The sequence below is a fragment of the Castor canadensis genome, chromosome 10, assembly GCF_047511655.1.
Source record: "Castor canadensis chromosome 10, mCasCan1.hap1v2, whole genome shotgun sequence".
In the NCBI taxonomy this organism is placed as follows: Eukaryota; Metazoa; Chordata; class Mammalia; order Rodentia; family Castoridae; genus Castor; species Castor canadensis.
Genome location: NC_133395.1, coordinates 61,110,200 through 61,131,084, shown reverse-complemented (window position 1 = coordinate 61,131,084; position 20,885 = coordinate 61,110,200). Strand labels below are relative to the sequence as shown.

At 36.5% G+C, this 20,885-nt stretch overlaps 1 protein-coding gene across 1 annotated transcript in view; it reads left to right on the top strand.

Annotated features, from left to right (window-relative positions):
• Positions 1–13,924, top strand: part of Sucla2 (succinate-CoA ligase ADP-forming subunit beta) — a 44,631-nt gene extending 30,707 nt beyond the window's left edge. The window contains exons 7-11 of the mRNA XM_020170846.2: positions 6,239–6,400; positions 6,493–6,635; positions 9,557–9,677; positions 10,119–10,207; positions 13,145–13,924. Of these exons, the coding sequence (XP_020026435.1) occupies positions 6,239–6,400; positions 6,493–6,635; positions 9,557–9,677; positions 10,119–10,207; positions 13,145–13,219 (590 nt within the window). The 3' untranslated portion in view covers positions 13,220–13,924. The remainder of the gene's footprint in view (positions 1–6,238; positions 6,401–6,492; positions 6,636–9,556; positions 9,678–10,118; positions 10,208–13,144) is intronic.
• Positions 13,925–20,885: the final 6,961 nt, after the last annotated feature.

The window sequence follows — 20,885 nt, the reverse complement described above, 5'->3', positions numbered from 1 at the left end:
GCTCACTCTGGAGGCTCTAGGGAATATTTCTTTCCTTGCTTCTTCCAGTTTCTGGTATCAGTCTTTGACTGGTAGGCACCTCATTTCATTCTTTCCCTCTGTGGTCACATTGGCTCTTTCTCTTCTATGTATATTCACTCTTCCTCTGCTCCGTCTTATAAGGATGCTTATGATGTCACTTAGCGCCAACTCAGATAATCCAGAAAAAATCCTCATCTCAAAATCTTAATCACCTCTGTAGAACTTTTTCCATGTTTCTTACAAGTTTCTATGGGTTAGACCTTTGGGTGATCATTATTCAGCTTACTATAGTACACAAAGCAAACATGGTTAGTTTTTCTTTCTAGTGTGAGGTCTTTGTGTATTTTTATATTTAGTTATGTGATCAAAAAAATCAGAACAATATAACAAAAGTTTATTTCTACACATCTTACTCCTTTACTTGGGAAATTTGCTTTCCGTCCATCATCTATTCCCATTCTCTTTCCTCATTTTTGTTTTTTGGGGCTTCTTATTTGCTTTTCTTTTAGCATTTTATTTTTCAAGTAAAACAAACTAGAAAATATGTTCTTAGTGACCCCCCCCTACTAGGGAAAATTGCAAATTATATGTATTTTCTATCATGTTTTATTTACCTAATGATATGTCCTGGTGATTTCTCCATGTATATATATGGCTCTTTATACCTTAATTATGTTAATTTCTCTTCTGGTATTTGACTTTTTTTTTTTAGTTTATCTTTGTTGTTGAATTTTGTTTAACTTTTTGGGGGGGAACATTTTTTGGTTTTGCATATAGTTGTAACTCCTTTTGACTTCTATTTTACGCTGTGAGATTTTTTTTCCCTGTCCTAAGATCAGTAACTGTCGAGCTGCAGTGCATCCTATTTTTATTATTGTTTCTTTTCTTACTGTTTAATTTCTTATTCTTAAGTCTTTTGTCAGTGGAGATTTTACTTTGGCTTTACTTCTTTTTTTTTTTTTTCTAAACAGGAACTTTTCCTCATATTGTTAAATTAAATGCCCTTTGCCTACTGGTGTTTAAGACTCTATCCCATCATATTGAAATATCTGATTTCATAGATCTGACTGTTCTTTTTTGGTCAATCATTTTTCTTCTTTAGTAGGAAATTCTGCCATTTTTGACAGCATGAATTAACCTGGAGTACATTATATTAATTGACAAAGGTCAATTAATTGACCTTTGTCAATTAATATAATGTAAAGATAAATACTGTGTGATTTCACATATATGTGCAATTTTACAGAAATAGAATTAGAAGGGTGGGCTTCTCAGGTTGGGTGTGGGGAAAATTGAGGTTAATTCATTGATGAAATTATTGGCTTCATGATCCAGTCACTCTTAGTAGTGTCACCAGTTGGGACTAATCCTTCAAAACATGAATCTTTTGTTGGGGAGGGGAAATGCTTTGTGTCCAAACCATAGCAGATTGGCTTACAAGTTCTAGGAAGAGTCAGCATTCTTTCAGCCATGGCAGTTTGAACTGTCATAGGAAGGGAGAGTCTCTTTATAGCCTTAGAAGTTACATTGTTTGAATTTGAAGCCTCTTAGGTGCTTTTTCAAGGAGTATAAAATGTTAATATATACAACTTCTCACAACTTTGGTCCCTCAGTTACGTTTGAAAAAAAACAAAACCTCAGAATTCTAGCCATTTGCCAGGATCGTTTATCTCAGGCATATTTGTGTTCCCAGAACATTGCACTTTTTTTTGGTGCTGGGATTGAACCAGGGCATTTGTTCCACATGCTAGGCAAGGAATCTACCACTAAGCTGTATCTCTAGCCCTTTGTACTTAGTTTTATCAAAGGTCATGGCAGGTAAATAGTGTTCATTGTGAGGAGGACTCACTGCCAGAAGTGGTCAGTTGTTTCTTAGTTAATATATGACTTAAATGTAAGTGTCCCGTGATAAGGGGAGAGCACATACGGGAGGTATGGGGATAGGTAAGAAACCCAAAACATGAAAGTATTTGATGTCCCCACTGCAGAGGAACTAATACAGAAACCTTAAAGCCACAGAGGTCAATATGAGAAGGGGATCAGGATCTAGTGAAAAGGTCAGGTAGAGATGAATCAACTTGGGTTGTAACACATTTATACATGGAAGCAATGCTAGGAATCTCTCTGTATAGCGATCCTTATCTCAACTAGCAAAAACTCTTTGTCTTTCTCATTATTGCTTATGTTTTCTCTTCAGCAAAATTAGAGATAAGGCAGAACAGGTTCTGCCCGGAAGCGAGAGGAGTGGGAGGGAGAGGGAGGGGGTGGAGGGGTAGGCCGGAGAAATGGCCCAAACAGTGTATGCACATATGAATAAATGCATAAAAAATAACAAGTGTAAGTGTCCAAGAATTATGTAAAAATGAATTATTGTGTAATTCATGTGGAAAATGAAAGGATAAGAATCGTGAATGTTCTTTCCCTATCAGCATCAATTTAATATGAGGACTCATGTTTTGCTGAATTAAACAACTGCTTACTGTAAGTACAGTGTGATATGGGAGTTTTTGCTCCATTTTTGTTTTGATAGAAACAAAATAGTAAAAAGAACTTTACTGAGCTTTGCCCTTTGTTTAAATTTTGCTTCATTTTATGTAGTTATGTAAAAATAAATATTTAAAATCATTTGAGAATAAGTTGAAGACATTACTCTTTAATATTTCATTGCCTAAAAATAAGAACTTTTTCTTACATAACCTGAGTACAAAGAAGAGCTTTCCTTTTCCGCCTCATTTGTTTGTTTTAGAATGGGCTGTTTAATTTTTATTTTTTTAAGTTATAATCTATTTTTATTCTGAGCTGAGGCAGGAGAGTTGCTTGAACACATGAGTTCAAGGACAACCTGGGCAACATAGCAAGACCTTGTCTCAAAAAAATTTCCATTTTTATCATTGCTATATTTTATTACTTAGACTGTCTTAGTGGTCCCTTTCATGCTGGCTCCTGTGGCCTCTTTTTAAAATTTTACTTAGTTTTCTTTTAACTTTTAATTTTGATATAAATATAGACTCACAGGAAATGGTAAAAATAGTATAAAGGATCTTGTCCTCTTTGCCCAGTAGTGACATCAGATATAAACCTGTATATTAACCAGTTAATTGTTGGTTAGTTTTCACCATTTTTTAAACCTGCAGTCATTTGTAGGCGTATGTATGTTATCCCACTCATAGATTTGTGTAACTGCCACCATAGTCAAGACCCAGAATGTCCATCATCACAAAAAACTTTCCTCTTAAACCTCTGCATAGTCACATACTCTTCTTATTTTTCCTACCCTGTCTCTGTGCCCTAGAAACTATTAGTCTGTTCTCTCTATCATTTATAGTTTTGCCATCTTGAGAATGTTATATAAATGCAGTCATACAACACACACAATCAAAAGATTTCTTTTGAAATCTTCAGGTTTATAATACCTAATGCCTTTGAAGTCTATATGTGTTTGTTGCATGTACCAATAGTTTATTCTTTTTTATTGTTGAGTAGCATTCTATTGTATAGGTATACCTGAATTTTTTCAACCATTCACCCTTTGAAGGGTATTTGGGTTGTTTTTAGTATTTTGCTGTAACTAATAAGCTGCTGCAGACATCTGCATATAAATTTTGTATGATCGTGAGTCCTCCCTTTGTCATTTTGGTATTCTTGTATCATTGAGTATTTCTGTACTTTTTGTGCAACAGGGTATTCCATGCTTATCTTTTATTGTCCTTTTCATACTTCTAGATCTACCTTTTCTCCATAGGGTCTTGGTTCCATTTGGAAAATAATATTTAAGCCCCAAGATAAACATGCTACCCATACTTATTGCTCCTAATGTGTCATTTCTTCTAGTATTTTTCATTAAACAGATCCAAATTGTGTGTCTACATATATGTAAAAATATACAAGAGACTTAAAATATCTTTTTTAAAAAAGTCTCCAAATTTATACTGATCCTTCTAATTCCACTCTTAATTCTTCAAGGTTCATTCTAGTTTTACCAGTTTGAATATTTGTAATTCTCATATCTAATATTTATAAACTTGGCTTCAATTATGTTCAATGTATTTGTTCACTTGCTCATATATTTTTGGTTTTCCTTTCTACCCATAGATAAGGTTTACCAACCATGGCACTATTGACATTTTGGGGTGTATGATTTTTGTTGTTACCATTATGGAGGGCTATCCTGTGCATTTTAGGATGTTTAGTAGTGTATTTACCTAGTAGCAAAGGGTGCTCATAATACCCCTTGTTGCAACAACCATAAATTCTTCTAGAAATGAAATTGGGGATAAATTCATTTCTAGAATTTGTGGGAGAAAACTTCCATGGTTGGGAACCACAGCCATGGATCCAAGTTCCCACACATTATATTCCTTGAGTCTGAAGGACTTGCAGCATTTCTCAGTGTAAATCTGCTAGTGATGACTTTTGTTTCCATTTGTCTGCAAATGTCTATTTCACCTTTCTTTTTAAGCATATTTTCACTGGATATAGAATTCCAGCTTAATACATTTTTCTTTTTATCACTTTTTTTTTCCTGCTCCATTTTCATGCCTTCTTTCAGTTTCATATGTGGTAGACTTCTTGGTATTGTCCAGCAGAATAGAGGACGTCTGCTTCCCTTTTTCAGATAGTTTATCTTTAGGATCATTGACTATCATAATCTACTGTTAAGCCCATCCAGTGAATTTTTCACTTCAGATATTACATATGTTTTCAATTTGGTTCTTTTTTATAGACTTATTCTCTGCTGAGATTACCTCTCTGTTGATGTATTATGACCATATTTTCCCTTAAATCCTTGAGTGTATGCAAGATAGGTGTTTCACAGTCCAGTGATAATTCCAGATCGTGGCTAGATGGGTTTAGTTTCATTTCAGTGCTTTTTCTCTTGCCTAGTAGTCTCATTTCCTATTTCTTTTCAGATCTATTCATTTTAACTGTATGTTTTGGGAGATATAGTATAAAGACTGAATTCTATCCTTCTCTGAAAGAATATTGATGTCTGCTGTTATTGGCAGTTAACTTAGCTGGACTCAAAACTTTGTCCCTGGTGTTGTAAAGCAGCTGAAAGTACCCACATCTTTCAGCCATTTATCTGTTTGGGAACTGCAAGTTGAATGTTGTAGATAGATGGAGTGAGGAAGAGGTAACAGTACTGGAAAATGAAGTTAGAGAAATCACTTTCAGAAAAAATAACTTTCTGCTGGAGATAGAAGCTGATTGGACTGGATATAAGAGAATGGCAGGAGAAAAATTTGGTATAAGGAGTTAAACACAGGGCTTGATGGTTAATGAATATTTTAAACTTTTGGGTCACCTAGATGTTGGGTTCTGCTGTCTTCCTATTTTTGTTCTTCTTTCTCCTCATTTTTCTTCTTCACAATCCTTTAAAAATGTAAAACCCATTTTTAGCTCATAGGTCATAATAAAAACAAGCACATGTCAGATCTGGCTCATGGACCATAGTTTGCTAGTCCTTATTTTCAGGCAGGTGTTCTAAGGAATTCTGCTGTTTAGGAAGCAAAGAATGTGGGTGGGCATGGAATTGAGTAAGTTTTTTTTCTTTTTATATAAGGTGGGGAAGTAATAGTATTTTTATAAGATAGTGGGATGTAGCCATTAGAAAAGTTAGGGGAGTGGACTTAAAATGTAGAATTGCTGCAACAATGCCCTTGAGTAATGAGGGGATGCAATCTGGAGCCCAAGTGAAGGGTTAGATAGGAGCTTGGATATTCTTGGAAAGTTTTTAAAGATTTAAAATGCTTAAGATTCTTTCTGTTTTCTTTCTTCTTTATCTAGTGCCTAGAATGGATGTAGAAACAGTAATTTGGGGCATTTTAAATTTCCATCCATTCTTTTTTGAGCCAGGCGCTGGAGGCTCACACCTGTAATCCTAGCTACTCAGAAGGCAGAGATCAGGAGAATCACGGTTCTGAGCCAGCCCAGGCAAATAGTTCACGAGACCCTATCTCGAAAATACCTAACACAAAAAGGACTGGTGGAGTGGCTCAAGGTGTAGGCCCTGAGTTCAAGTCCCCATACCTCACAAAAAAACAAAACAAACAAGCAACAACAACAGTAAAACAGTTGAATTCATTGTGAACATATTGAGATATTTTAAAGAAGTAGAAAAATAGAATGTTTTTCCCTAAACTAAATAATAGTTGGTCATTAGATAGTTTATTGTATCTGTCTTGAAGCTAAGATCACTTTTTTTTTTCTCTTAAAGTGCTGTGTATGGATGCAAAGATCAATTTTGATTCTAATTCAGCCTATCGCCAAAAGAAAATCTTTGACCTTCAGGACTGGACCCAGGAAGATGAAAGGGACAAAGAAGCAGCTAAGGCAGATCTCAACTACATTGGCCTTGATGGAAATATAGGCTGCTTGGGTACCATGTGTTTTTATGTTGCAGTTGGCTTCACTAAGCTTAATTTGTTTTCTCTGTTGTTGCTTATAGACATCTTCTTTCCCTCTTGACAGTAAATGGTGCTGGTTTGGCTATGGCCACAATGGATATAATAAAACTTCATGGAGGAACTCCAGCCAACTTTCTAGATGTTGGTGGTGGTGCCACGGTCCATCAAGTAACAGAAGCATTTAAACTCATCACTTCAGACAAAAAGGTAAGGGCAGGACTTGTGCTTTAGAATTGGAATTGTGAGAAGTAACTTTAGTAGGTGTCATGCTAGATGACCATTAAAATTCAAAAGATCTCAATAGTTTGTTTGGAAACAGGAGTTAAGATCTTTCAAGTGCATAAAAGTTAGCCAGAGAACTTTTGTCCAGGTTGACAGTTAACCTTGTGACTTAGCAAACAAGGTGAACAAATATTAGATGGCATAGTATGATACTATAAATGTGTTGATGCTCTGGCATGGGAGCCAGAAAAAATTTCTAGAGATATTATTTGACCACAATGGTCCAGAAATCAGGATAATATATAAAGCTACAAAGAAGAAAAAAATAATCACCTGTAATTCTGCTTTTATTTTAAGACTTGTTATGCATATATATTTTACACACACATATTACATTATATATATTATCTATTTTTTTTGACAGTATTGGGGTTTGAACTAGGCATGTATTCTGTCACTTGAGCCACACCCCCAGTCCTCATATATATCTTTTTAGAAACAGCTTTTGTAAGGCTTAATTCACAGTTACGCATTTCACCCATTTATATATCTTTTAATATGTGTATTTTTAGTATTTTTTTTTTGCTAACATATCTTGAATTTTTTTGCAGTTCAATAAAGTTATTCTTCTAAAACACTCATCTTGATGTTCATATAATCTACCTTCCAGATGTGCCACAATTTACAACTACTTATTTACAAATGATTCTCAAAATTTAAGGGATATAAAGTATCATAATCTTAAGACATGTATTATTATTATTACTCACCAGATAAGAAGTGCTATCTCCTGTGTGACAGGTGTGGGTATTGTAAGGCTTGTAGGAAAGTAAAATAATGACCTCCATGGATGTAGTTGTATGTAACTTAAGCTGAGAATTCCTCATGGATAGGGGTCATGTCTCACTTACTGTTACATTTCACAGTAGCTGGTATGATGCCTAGTGTACACATAGGTTATTTGTAGTAAGGTTCAACTCTTTCAGTACTTACTCTGCTTGGCCACTTGTATAGCATTTAACACTGTTGCCTGTCACCTTGCTTCTCAAACTCTGCCTTGGATTCAGTGTTACTACCTTCCCAGGACCTACTTTTATCTTTCAGTTTGTTCTCTTTCTCTTGCATTGGGTCTTCCTTTTTTATTCAGCCTTTTAATACTGAGGGGCCTGGTTCCATTCTTGGTTTGATCATCTCACCAACTCCTAAGACCTCAGCTTTTCTCAATATCCTAAGGACTCTCAAATATACCTGTAATCACTATTGCTTGTATCTTTACAACCAGCTGTCTATTAAATATATTACCATAACCCAAACTGAGCACATTCATTCAGAAATAACCTATTTTTCTACTTTGCCTCTGCATTCTAGCAGGCATCACCACCCAGTGAACTAATGCACATTTTATGTCTTAGTTTACTTGAATCCTCTTAGCAAAATTAATGAATATAGTAAATAACACTATAGAATCAAAGGGAAAGGAAATGAAATAGAATTGTCTTTTAAAGAATTCTAGAGTATTAATACCACAGAAATGGACAGTGCCAGCAACATCAGTAATAAACACTTACTAATAACCTATGTAAGGCTGGGAGAGTGGCTCAAGTGAGAGTGCCTTCTTCCTCCACCTTCCCAGTAACTGAGGTGAGAAGCACATGCTCCATGCCTGGCTTGTTTGTGGAATAGGGCCTCACTAACTTTTGCCAGGCTGGCCTTGAGCTTCCGTCCTACTATTTCTGCTTTACAAGTAGTTGGGATTATAAGCGTGTGCCATCATACTTAGCCCTTGTCTTCATTTCTTTTTCTTTTTTCTTTTTGGCAACACTGGGGTTTGAACTCAGAGCCTCACCCTTGCTAGGCAGATGCTGTACCACTTGAGCCACTCCACCAGCCTATATCTTTATTTCTTGAAGCTCTAGATGTAATAGTAAAGAAAAGGAATGCGTAGTATATAGCTCAGTGTGTCTCAGCCATTTTTACATCATTGGCATTCACAGAAAATGTTTCAGACCAGGATTAGAGCTCAGTGGTAGAGTGCTTGCCTAACATGTACAAAGCCCTGTGTTTGATCCCCAGCACCACAAGAAAACAAACTAGTAAAATGGGGTCTAAATGGACAAGGTTGTCTGTGATAAGAGTCTGCTGGCCTAAAGATTCCAGCTATACTGGAACTTTCCTAGTTGCCCTAAGAATTGAGGGAGACAGTATTTTGGTGTAACTGTAATACATTTGTATTTTAACATTTTGCACTGAGGGCCTACACCTTGAGCCACTCCACCAGCCCTTTTTTGTGATGGGTTTTTTCCCAGATAGGGTCTCATGAACTATTTGCCTGGTGGTGTGGGCCCAGCCTAATTAGCCTCTTAAAAGGTTTTTTTTTGTTGGGGAGAGGATAGAAGAATACTGATTCAAAACTACAGTGAGATGGGTAAAAGACTGACCCAAGTAGGCCCTGAGGTTTAAAGATGACGGACAGCCAGGAGAGGGCACGCAAGAAAAATTGAGAGATTCTCACAGGTTGTATCAAAAAACTGGTTGTATTGTTGTGGATAAAAGAAGAGATGGTAGGTAATGAACACTAATGGATATCTTGCATGTGATATTGTGTCTTAAGATATGAACTGAGATAGTCATTTGGTGAATGACTGTTTAATAGGAAAAAGTAAGTGGAATTAGGAGGTCTTATTCAAGTGGGATATTGTTGAAAATAGTATATAAACCAGGTGTTGAAATTACCTAAGAAAGTAGAAATTAGTTCTGGTGGGCAGTGGGGGGAGGTGGTGGTTTGAACTGAAAATGTTTCCATGCAGTTAATTTTTGGGAAGCACAGATCCTATTATTTCCTTGGAAGGGAAGGCTAAATACTCATTTCTTTACCTTTTAATGAACTGGAAACATTTTATTGACAGGTACAGGCTATTCTGGTCAACATTTTTGGAGGAATCATGCGATGTGATGTTATTGCACAGGGTATAGTCAGAGCAGTAAAAGATTTGGAAATTAAAATACCTGTTGTGGTACGGTTACAAGGTGAGTGTTAAAGATATCTTGTAGTTGTTCTACTTGCTTTAAAGTTCATTAATTACAAAGGTGTTAGTTCATTTAAAATATAGTTTACAAATAGTTGTGTTTTTAAATGATAGCATTATATAATATGAAAGTTAAAGCTAGTTTAAAAAAACATTGGTGCAAAACTGTTCATAGTTTTGCTTGGTATAATTTTTAATTTATTGTGATTTCTCTGAAATTCTGACTTATCTTAATTACCGTGGATATGGTAAGACAAAAAACAATTTACAATGTAGCTTTATGCTTTTGTAGTATTTTCTTTGCTTTAGAAGTATTTCTGTTACATGATGGAAGTATTCCTGTGTTGAACTTTTAAATTTATAGTATGTTGTACCAGCAGTTTTAAATGCTTTTGTGTATATATTTAAAACATTTCTTTATATTTGTATAAATCATTTCCAGGTACACGAGTTGATGATGCTAAGGCACTGATAGCAGACAGTGGACTTAAAATTCTTGCTTGTGATGACTTGGATGAAGCTGCTAGAATGGTAAATGGCTCCTGTTAGTCTATGGATACGTTTATAGTGTGTAAAGGATTTATAAACACTTTGAGTCTAACATGAAGCAGCTAATTATTAATATTTCTAATTGTTAGTGCTTTGGCTAAGTACTGTGCACATAAGGAACTACTCCAGGTTGATGATCCTGTACAGTCTCCCATAATCTGGATTTTAATGATTGCTTCCATGGGTGTCATTCATGTAGCGTGTTCCTCTGTGTTTCCTGTGAACTGGCAGTTCAGTCTAGAGTGTTGACTATATCCATTATTAGATTTTGGGGAGTAGGTAACAAAAATATTTGGTGTTGCCTCCTCTTTTAGTGGTATTAGCAGTCGTTGATTTTCATACCATAGATCCTGGGTTTCATTTATGGTTGCAAAGTGATGACATTCTGATTTTATCATTCCATTAGAATACTCTAAAAAGTGACACTTCCCTGTATTAACTATTTGTTACCAAGAAGTACATTTTATATAGTTTTCTCTGTCTTTATTGACTAGTTTTCAAAGCAGTAATTTTTTCCATTATGTCCTATAAAGTTGACCTAAGCTTTTTAATTTTTATATTTTGTTTCCTTATTTTTTGTTCTCAGGGGTGTGTGTATGTGTGTGTACAGGCACACATCCACTGTGCTGCTATGCTATTTTGAACTCGAGGATTAAAATTAAATATATTTGGTGTGATTTAGTTCATTTTAGTTATTACTATTGATCAAATTGTTCCTCTTTGGTCAGTGGGAACCTCTTCAGGTTAATTTTTGAGCCCAGACATGCCCACTGCTGAACTTCCTGGTATGATGAGATGTTTCATGTTCATCTCTGTGTTATTGGCCAGGTGTGGAATGAGCCAAATAGTATCAAGAGACCAGATTGTGGGTTTTCTGGGTACTCACAGCTGCTGAGTTGGTTATTGTTTTGGGTCTTTTTAAGCTTAGGAAAATATGTATTTTTTTTTTTAAAGAGAAAGCATAAGTTCATACTGATAATTCCAGGGCAAATCCAGGAGTACAAGGTTTTTGTTTTTGTTTTTCCTTATTTGATTTGTATTTCTCTTTTTCCCCATGCTATACTATCATAATCATTCCTTCACTTTGTCCCTTGGTACAAATATGACAGTTTTACAGTCAGAATGTCAACAGTCTTAAGTTCTGAGAGCAGTTTAAGAGTTTTGCTGAAGTACTTTCTGTCTTTTAGGGCATTTTCCACAACTGACTGGATTTTAAAATTCATGTGCAGCATTTCTGTGTGTTTTGCCCAGCTCAATATTAATTTTATTTTTAAGAGACTTTTAAAAAATGCTATGGTTTATATTGTATAAATATTTACGTGAGTCTAAAGTCAAGACTGTAAAGTAGGGTATACTCAGAGAATATAGCTTTTATATCCTTTCCTGTTTCCTCTTCCTCACAGGTAGCTGTTGTCTTTTTTTAAAACTAGTGTTTGGTTTATTCTTCCACTTATTTTTAAATTTACCAAATTTTATGTGTGTGTAAGTACATGTGCATGTGTGAGAAACCTTTCCTCACTTTAGATAAATAGCATATAATTTACTTTATTTCCATTCCTTAATGTATTTCAGAGAATGCTTCATAGTAGATACAGAGGTGTTTCTAGATGACAACCTTTGATTGTCTTCTACCTTTGTAGATATTGAATACTCTTTGGGGTATATAGTTTAATTAATATACTTTTGAACTTGCTAAATTAATGTATCATTTCATAAGAATGATAAAGGTATTTCTTTGGGAAAGCACCTATTAGCAAATAAAATTAGGAATGATACTGATTTATACTAAATCATCAATTAAAGATTTTGAGCAAAAAAGTGTTTCAGAGAGCCTGTTTTGACTGTGAGATGTGGAATAAGTTGGAGAAAAAAGATTTTTAAAGATAGTAGGAGTTTGTATAGTATAAAATTTGATACGAGGTAATGCACAGGTAGGTAATAGGTTATTTTCCCAGCAAGTAGTTGGGATTATAGGTGTGAACCACCATGTCTGGCTTTATTTTAGCTTATAGAAGTAATACTAGTTAGAATGTTGGCAGAGCTGTTTTACTTATGAAGTCATAAAAATAATATTAAATATAATGTTAGTAACTGCTACCATTTTTTGAGTATGGTAAATTATTTTTTCTAAGAATTCTCTCATAAGTTTGGTGATAAAATTCCCATTATATGGCTGAGGAAACAGGCTATATAAGTTAACTTATTCAGAGTCATATGTCAAAGTGTCAGACTGGCAATCTGAATCCAAGATGCCTAACTTCAAACTCTTTTTTCCTTTTTTCATCCCTCCCTTCCCCCTCTGTCCCTGTTCCTCCCCTCTCCTCCAGTTTGAACCTGGTAGCTAGGCAAGCTTTCTAGCACTGAGCTATACTATACTCTCCCTTTTTTTTTTTTTTTTGTAACTAATCTACTAGGAAAGAGAAATGCTGAAGTTTGGTTTAGACATATTATAATTTGTATGACATTGTGTATGGAACCAGGTGGATGTTCTCAGATAAAGAGGGCACTGGAATTTTGGTTGATAGAAAGTGTAATACTCCTATACTCAAACTCCTACTGCAATATTGTAAGTTAAAGTTGTATATTTTTTTCACAATAGATTTTGTTTAGCTGTACTTTGAATTGTGGGGTGTCCAACAAAGATATTCACTGTTTTTGTCTTCAAGATAAATGAAATCTACCTACCTATGTCTTTTTCAGAAAGCTTTTAGTTGAAGGGTGGGATATGAAGAGTATCAGACTTGACAGGGCTTTGAGAGTGCCAGTTCCTTGTAAGAATGCAATGTGATTTATAATAATTTACAATAGCTCTGGTGTTTTAAATGGAAAAGATTGTGCATTAATTTTTCATTGATATGTAGTTGTGAATTTATCTTTTTATGAATATAGAGACAAAGGCATTTTGTTCTTTCCTTACAGGTTGTGAAGCTCTCTGAAATAGTGACCTTAGCTAAGCAAGCTCATGTGGATGTGAAATTTCAGTTGCCAATCTGATCCAAGAACCCAGTGGATGGTGGACTATGTTAAATGTGCTATAATCTTAAAAATACCGTGTTCTGTGTTTTTGTCCGTATTCTTTTAGTGTGTGAAGAATATAATAGCCAGTAAGCACACGAACCTTGGAAAGCATTAGGTCTGCATTTAATTCTACTGTTCAGATGTGTAGTTTGTATAAAAAAAAGTATAATGCAAATTTCTAGTTTCTTTTGTTGCAGACATCTTTTTTGCTTCTCCTACAGAATGTCACTTGCAGTATGCTTGTTTATTGTTTTGGATACAAAGTTTTTCATTGAAACGAGTCCTATAAATAAATAAATATAAAAGCAAAGCTTTATTCTTTAGTATTAAAATATATCTAATATCTAGCTTCACTGGAGAGCAGTATGTTAAAAATGTTTTATATAAGAAGTAAAAGTTTATCTTCATCACCAAATATGTAATAAATGTATCAGTCACTATTTATAAACAGAGCTTTCAAACACTCCTTAGAATATTCTTTTAAGTATTTCAGTGAGGTAAATGTTAATTATTAAACATTGTTTTAATCAAAACAAAACACTGATAACTGCAAGTCTTCATGGTTCTGTGGTTTTAAAAGATACCCACAGGTTTGTTATCAAATGAAGGTATATTTGCTAAGGACTTGATAGACAAAATTAAGAATGTCAATTTTAAGTTAATAAAAATTTCCCAGTGTCATTTGGATTAATGTTTTTTGTTGATGCTTTTGAGGGTTTTTCTTCTGAAGTAAACAGTAGGTGACGTGTTCATTATTTCAGCAAGTAGGTCTAAGGCACTGATTGCAGATCATACACCTGAGCACGAGAGAGCATGTTATAAAGCCACCTGTAGAGCGTTTAGTAGACTTCTGTTCATGGGTATGCTCTTGTACACCTCTAAAGAAAGTATATTGTCCTTGTTTCTGTGTGTGTGTATATGTATATATGTATGTAGGTATACACATGTTTTTTTTCAGTACAAAACAGTGGAAATGATACTATGGAAGGAAATACTGACCAAGCAGTAGACTATTTAACAATAGTGGTGAAGTCAGCAACTTCTGCCTATTATCTTAAAGTGGAATCAAATACATATACTGTGAGTGGCAGCATAGCATTGTAATTATGAATACAGAATTTGAGACTATGTGGTTTGTATCTTGGCTCCCTACTTACTAGCAGTGTGAGTTTGTAAAGTGTGTTACAATTAGTGTATCTCAGTTTCCTTAGGTCCTTTCTCACCAGTGGAATTGATTAGTGTGTGTGGGGAGCAAGTGAGTGAGCAGAACACATGAGGTAATTTGTATATAGAAAACATAAAAAATATATTTAAGCGAAAATATATTTGGTAGTTGAAATATACTATTCTATTACATATATGTAATAGATCATGTTATGGAGAATGGAAAGTGAATGGAAAGTTGACTGGCTTATGCCATCAACCCCTTAAAATTGTTATTAAATTGTAAATAAAAACCTAATTCTTTAGCTTTCAGTTATTAAAAATTAATCCCAAAGAATGATAGCCAATGATAACCTCAAAAAATTGGCATTTGTATTACTTTGGATCTAGTCAGGAACTAAAAATAATCACTTGGAGCCAGTGCCAGTGATTCTCATGCCTGTAATCCTGGCTACTTGGGAGGCTGAGATCGAGTGTTTGGAAGTTTGAGGCAGCCAAGGAAAAAAGGTCACCACACCCCATCTCAATAGAAAAGAGCTGGGCATGGTGGTGCGTACCTGTCATCCCAGCTGTGGTGGGAAACTTAAAATGGGAGGATTATGGTTCAGGTCAGCCTAGGCAAAAAGCAAGACCCTGGATTGATTTATTGCTGGTAAATTAATTTTTGTTTGAGGTTTGAGTTAAAATGAGGAAGTGAAAATGAAGGAATAAGACAATTATGTTGCTTTAGAAGTTGGTATCCAGAGTGACAGGCTGAAGAGGAGAAAGCTGGGAAATGAAGGAGTGCCTGTGACCATCCAGAAGAGATGAGATGATTAAGCCATGTGTCGTTGAATGCCAGGATTAGGCCCATTGAACATTCTGGGGATTCAGACTGGTGCAGTCTTTGTTCATCTTGTCAGCTGGCTTAGCTTCCTCTTCTATACTGAAGAAATTTAAAGGCTTTTGCTTAAATTCCGAACTTTGCTTCCTAAGGGTACAACCATGGTTAACTTGTTTCTTCACCTTTTTTCTTCATAAGTTTTACCAGCTTCCATTTTTCATGTCTTTCACTCTTGTACATGCATGTTGTCCTGTCTTCTGCCTGTCTTTCATGGTTAGTGGGACAGAGCCCTGCCATAAAGGCCACCACCATTTGCCTGCTGTTCCTTGATATGCTCACTGGAGCAATCAAAAGGAAACTCTTCGATTCAGTAACAGCCAATGATACTGAAAGGAAACAGACTTCCAGCATTCAGCCAGCTGCCCATGGAATTTGATTTGCCCTTGATGTTACCTCCTCTGTTGTCTCATCATTGTAGCCTTCTCTCCTTTGGCTTTAAACTTTAGGTTCCCTACATGAAGCAAATATGTGAGGACTCCTGGACTCATCTTCCCTATCTGGTAGGCCACAGAATGGCTCCTTCACAGGGATTTACTCACATCCTAACTCCAGGAATCTATGTTTATGTCACTTTACATGAGAACGGACTTTGCAGATATAATTAAGACTGTGGACCTTAAAATAGGGAGATTGCCTAATCCTAGGAGCCCTTAAAAAGAGAATATGCTAACTGCTGGAGATAAGAGATGTGGTGAGGGGTTGGAATTAGAAAAATTCAAGCATGAGAAGATTCAGTGCCCCATTGCTATCTTTGGGACATAGGGAATCAGAGAGAAACTTTAGCTGACTGTGAAGCTGACAGGAAGCAAGTAAATGGGGTGTCAGTCCTATAGTCACAAGAAGCTGCTGGATTTGGCTAACATCTGGATATGTTTGTGTCACCAAGGGTTGGTGAGGGTCTCATGGAAGTCTCTGAAAGGAAAGAAGATGAGGGAGGGGGGAACTTCATCTTGGCCCTTGAGGTTCTTTCTCTGCAGGAAAAAAGAAAAATTGAGATGCTGGGTAAGACACAAATTTATTGAGCAAGTAAAGCAAGAAATACAGATGTACCTCATAGGCAAGGCATGGGTATATAGGAAGGATTCAAAAGAGCTGGTTTAGCAGGGGTATAAATGCTGGGAAGAATTGGGTAGGGAGTCCTGTTAAACATTCCTTTGAGTAAGTGGTCTCATTTGTTCTAGGCACCTGGTACATCCCAGCCATTCCTATTGGTATAGTAATTTGACATCAGTTCAGCTTGGAGACATTAAGTCTAATAAGTTGGTTAATTCCAGAAGCTTAAAAAAACAGAATAGTATTTGTGCATGCCTAATCAAGTTATACCTTAATGCAACATTTATTTCTGAATTCCTGGTTTCTGCTTCTCGTGGCCTGTTCCCCTCATCTATCCTACCTCATTTGGATGAGAGCATAGCTGGCTGACACCTTGATTTTAGTTCTGTGAGACTGAGAAGAAAAACCAGCCAAGCCCATCCAGATGTGTGACCCACACATCTGAGATCATACATTTGTGTGGTTTCAAGCTGCAAAGCTGCTGGTAATTTGTTGTGGTAGTAGTAGGAAACTATATTCTCATATCCATTGCTGTTCTACGTAAGTTTTATAAACCAGCTCTTCTCAAAGTGGGGGAAAAGATCATTTAAAAAATTAGGACCATTTTTAAATGGAACTTTAAAAAATTCTTACGAAGTTTTTTTTTATAAAACAAAGCAATTACTAAAAGTGAACATTTAAAAACATGCACATTAAGCTCTAATTTATCTTTGATCAACAACATAAAATTGCTCTTTCAAATTGCTGTACAAGTTTCTAAATCTTAGTCTTATCTCTTTGATTCATGTCTGTTTATGGATCAGCACCAATCTCCAGATCACATTTTGAGTAGGACCAAGAAAACCTCTGTCACATCTAATTTGTGAGGATGCAAACACATGCTTTAAACAGATCTCTAGGGAATGAGAGGCTCCACATCAAGTAGTTTGTAGTCAATGTTATCATATAGCTTTGTAAATCTGGGAAGCAGTTGCCATTAGTCAAAAAAGCTACATGACTATTCTGTGCCATAGTCTGCCAGCACAGTAACAGAAGTCAACAAGCTTTGCAGGTTGGAGGATACAGGGGCCAGGGGTGTCTGTTGGTAATGAAACACTATTATCCATCAATGTCCTAAGACTTGTGACCTCATTTGACACCAGGTAGTCAGGCAATTGAGGGTGACAGTTCTAGAGTGGTAGGATGAACATGTAAAAAGGGAAACTGGTGAAAAGCCATTATTACTCCTAAGATAATTCCCAAAGCAAAACATCTTTTTCTGTTTTTGATGAAGTGTTTGATGAAACAAGCAACATTTTAGAAAAAGAGACTTATGTTTTAGTAAAAATGATACATACTCCTTGTAAAATCAACCATTGTAAAACTAGGAAGATATAAAAAAAATACAAAAACAAGTAAAAATTGGCTGCAATGCCAGAACCTAGAAATAACTACTGTTTACAGTTTGGTAAATATTCTTGTGGTCCTCTGTACATGCAAGCACATGTTGCAAAGATATTTGAATACACTTATATTAACAGGATAATATCCATGATCTATAATTTTCTGTTGTGGTACTGGGGCTTAATTCAGGCCTTGAGCTTGGTAGACAAGCCCTCTACAACTTCAGCACACCACCAGTCCTTTGCTTTTAGTGTTTTTTGAGCTAGGGTCTCGTGTTTGTGCCCAGAGATGCCTCAGACTGTGATCCTCCTACTTACAGCTTCCTGCATAGGTGAGATTGCAGGTATGTACCCCCATGCTTGGCTTGCTGGTTGAGGTGGGAGCCTCACTAACTTTTGTCTGGGTTGGTTTCAAATAATGATTTTGCTATTTCCACCTCCTGAAGAGCTGAGATTTCAAGTGTCCACTATCCAATCTGAATCTTTTTATCTAAAATTTTTACTTTCTCTGGGAGGAATACTGAAGAAAGTCAGTGTAAGGAGCAGTTTTAGACAAACTTGTCCTTTCTTAAATGTGATTCAGTTGGTTTGTACCATTTTGCATCTGGTGAGAGCCATTTCAGTTATGTGTCATGAATTTAATTTACTCAGCCTATTGGTTCTCATGTTTGGTATCGTATGTCTGTGTAAAACATGAACCTTTGCTGACTTTTGCAAAGACCATGGGACAGTTATTGAGCCATATCTGACTCCTGTTCCAGCCTTCCTAGCAGTCAGTGTTTGCTATGGATTCTTTTAGTGCCTGGAGATGGCCCCTGTAGTTCAGGTTCTGCTCTTCGATGCCTGTTCTGGCACACCTGACTGTGCCAGCCACCCTCAGTTGCTTCACTGGGAATCAGTACCACACAGGCAAATGTTATATTTGTGGCACAAACTTGGCCTGGCACTCATTTTATACAAATTTCATTGCTGAGAAGGCAGAGTTGTAAGGGGATTTAAAAATCTATGCCCATTTTATGTTCTCACCACAGCGCCAAGTAATTTGAGTTTGTTAGTGTCGCTCAGCTTCCTTACCTGAGCAGCCTTAAGCAAGCCAGTCATACGGGGATTTGTGAGTGAAATGCATGTGAAAGAAGAGCACTGTTGGAAATTTAGCAAGTTGAATCCTAGGCTGCCTCTGAGGGGAGGAGATTCCATTAACAACCAAAGGATCCATTGCCTTTCAACTCCGTGTCATCAGGTATCTTACTGAGAAACGCTAATAAATAAATAAATGTCAGGAATCCTATGTGGTCAGTGGCAGCTGATCCCACACACGCCTCGGAATGACCATGCACTTGGTTTGCTTAACCATAAATCATGAGCAGATTGCAGGGCAGAGCCTGCTCATGACAGAAGGGCTGCTGGCATCAGTCTGTGAGCTATACTTGTACTCGCATGCTTCCAGAAACATCTGTGGCAGGGACAAGAAGTCTTACTCATTGTCCACTTTGTTTTTTATTTTTGTTTCCTTTGCAATTGCAAAGGACATAAACCTTAGATCTTTCTTAGTCTCAGCTAACCTAGTCCAGTGGTGGTGAGATTCCAGTGTACATAAAAATCTTCTGGATGCTTGCTTCCTTTGTCCATGTGCAGATTGTGCTTCAGCTGGGTTGGCAACAAGATTAATTAATTAATTAGTGTGGGGCTGGGGGAAGAAAATGAATTGATACTGTTTTATGCACCATACTTGGTCACTCCAGTCTATGTCATTTCAGTGATTCCCTCCCAGACCTCAAACACTGTGTCCACCTGCTCTAAATACAGTATTTCAGGTAAATGTGAGAACCCATAATGAGGAAAGGATTCCTCAGACTCACACCCTTCCTTCCTTCCTTTTCTTTCCTCTGTCCTTTTCTCTTCCCCCCTCCTTCCCTTACATGTATATGCTGGGGCGCCTCACTGCAGGCCCTTTTCTTCATTGGCATTTTGATTTTTGAGACAAGGTCTCACGTTGTAGCCCAGGCTGGGCTTGAACTCATGATCCTCGTACCTCAGCTTCCTTGTGTATTGGAATTACAGGCATGAATGAGCATGTCCAGCTTTTTACTGTCTTTTAGAATATGGATATGTAGGAGAAGATAGATTATGCTTTACACAATGCCATTCAAAATGCCAGTCTCTGAAGCTGGTTATTACAATTTGCAACCAGGTTAATGGGCTTTCACCCAAATATAAGTCAGTTACATCACCAAGCACGCTGTTTAGTGTATCTGATGTATACTTTTCTCTTGGTAGAAGATGTAGCCAGTGAAGGAAACTGCATTGCTTTTGCTTATATTCTGGTGTAAGATCTTGTTGCCTATTGGTGTCAAATGGATTCAGGGGCTAGAGTTTGAGTAGCACTGCCCTAACAGACATTTGAGCCTTAGAGGGTGCAAAAGAGCAAATTTGATTGGAGAGATGTCTCTCTGTGGGTACATGGGTGGAACAGCTCCTGAAAGACTACATTGTAGCCACCAAATACCAATCACCAAGCCCAGCCTTTATAGAAGCTGCAGAAATTCATTCTTATGATTTGATTGGTTTCTTTGATGAGCCCATTCAACAGTGGAATTGCAAAAAAGGAAAAACTAAGTTCAGTATCGCAGAAAAGAAGATCTAACTTTGTTATTTTGCAGCCTGTGTTGACTATGAAGTTAATTTCTAGAGGGGGTGCAGGCCAGCAAAATGTTTACCTCAAAGAACTTGAAGCTGAGTCTTCCTGGGGAAACTCATGGACACAGTTGGCATCAATTCAGAAGGACTATAATAGTGTTATCTCTAGTGCAGCTACAGTTACTTTGAGTGGATTAAAATGCCTCTTTTGGTTAATTGTTCAATCTAATGGGCAGACTTGAAAATAAATAATAGCAAAAAGGATTGCTAAGGTCTCTCTCTCTCTCTCTTTCTCTTTGGTTTTTGTTTTTTGAGACAGGATCTTGCTACACAACCCAGGCTGGCCTCAAACTCTCAATTGTCCTGCCTCAGCTTCCTGAGTGCTGGAATTATCAGTGTGCCCTACCAAAGTCTCTTCCAATGAAAGAGTCTATGATTCCTGGTTTTTTCCAAGTATACAATTATTTTAGAGATTGACTTCCAGTATTCATTCAATTCCTTCAAAAAATATTGAGCACCTTCT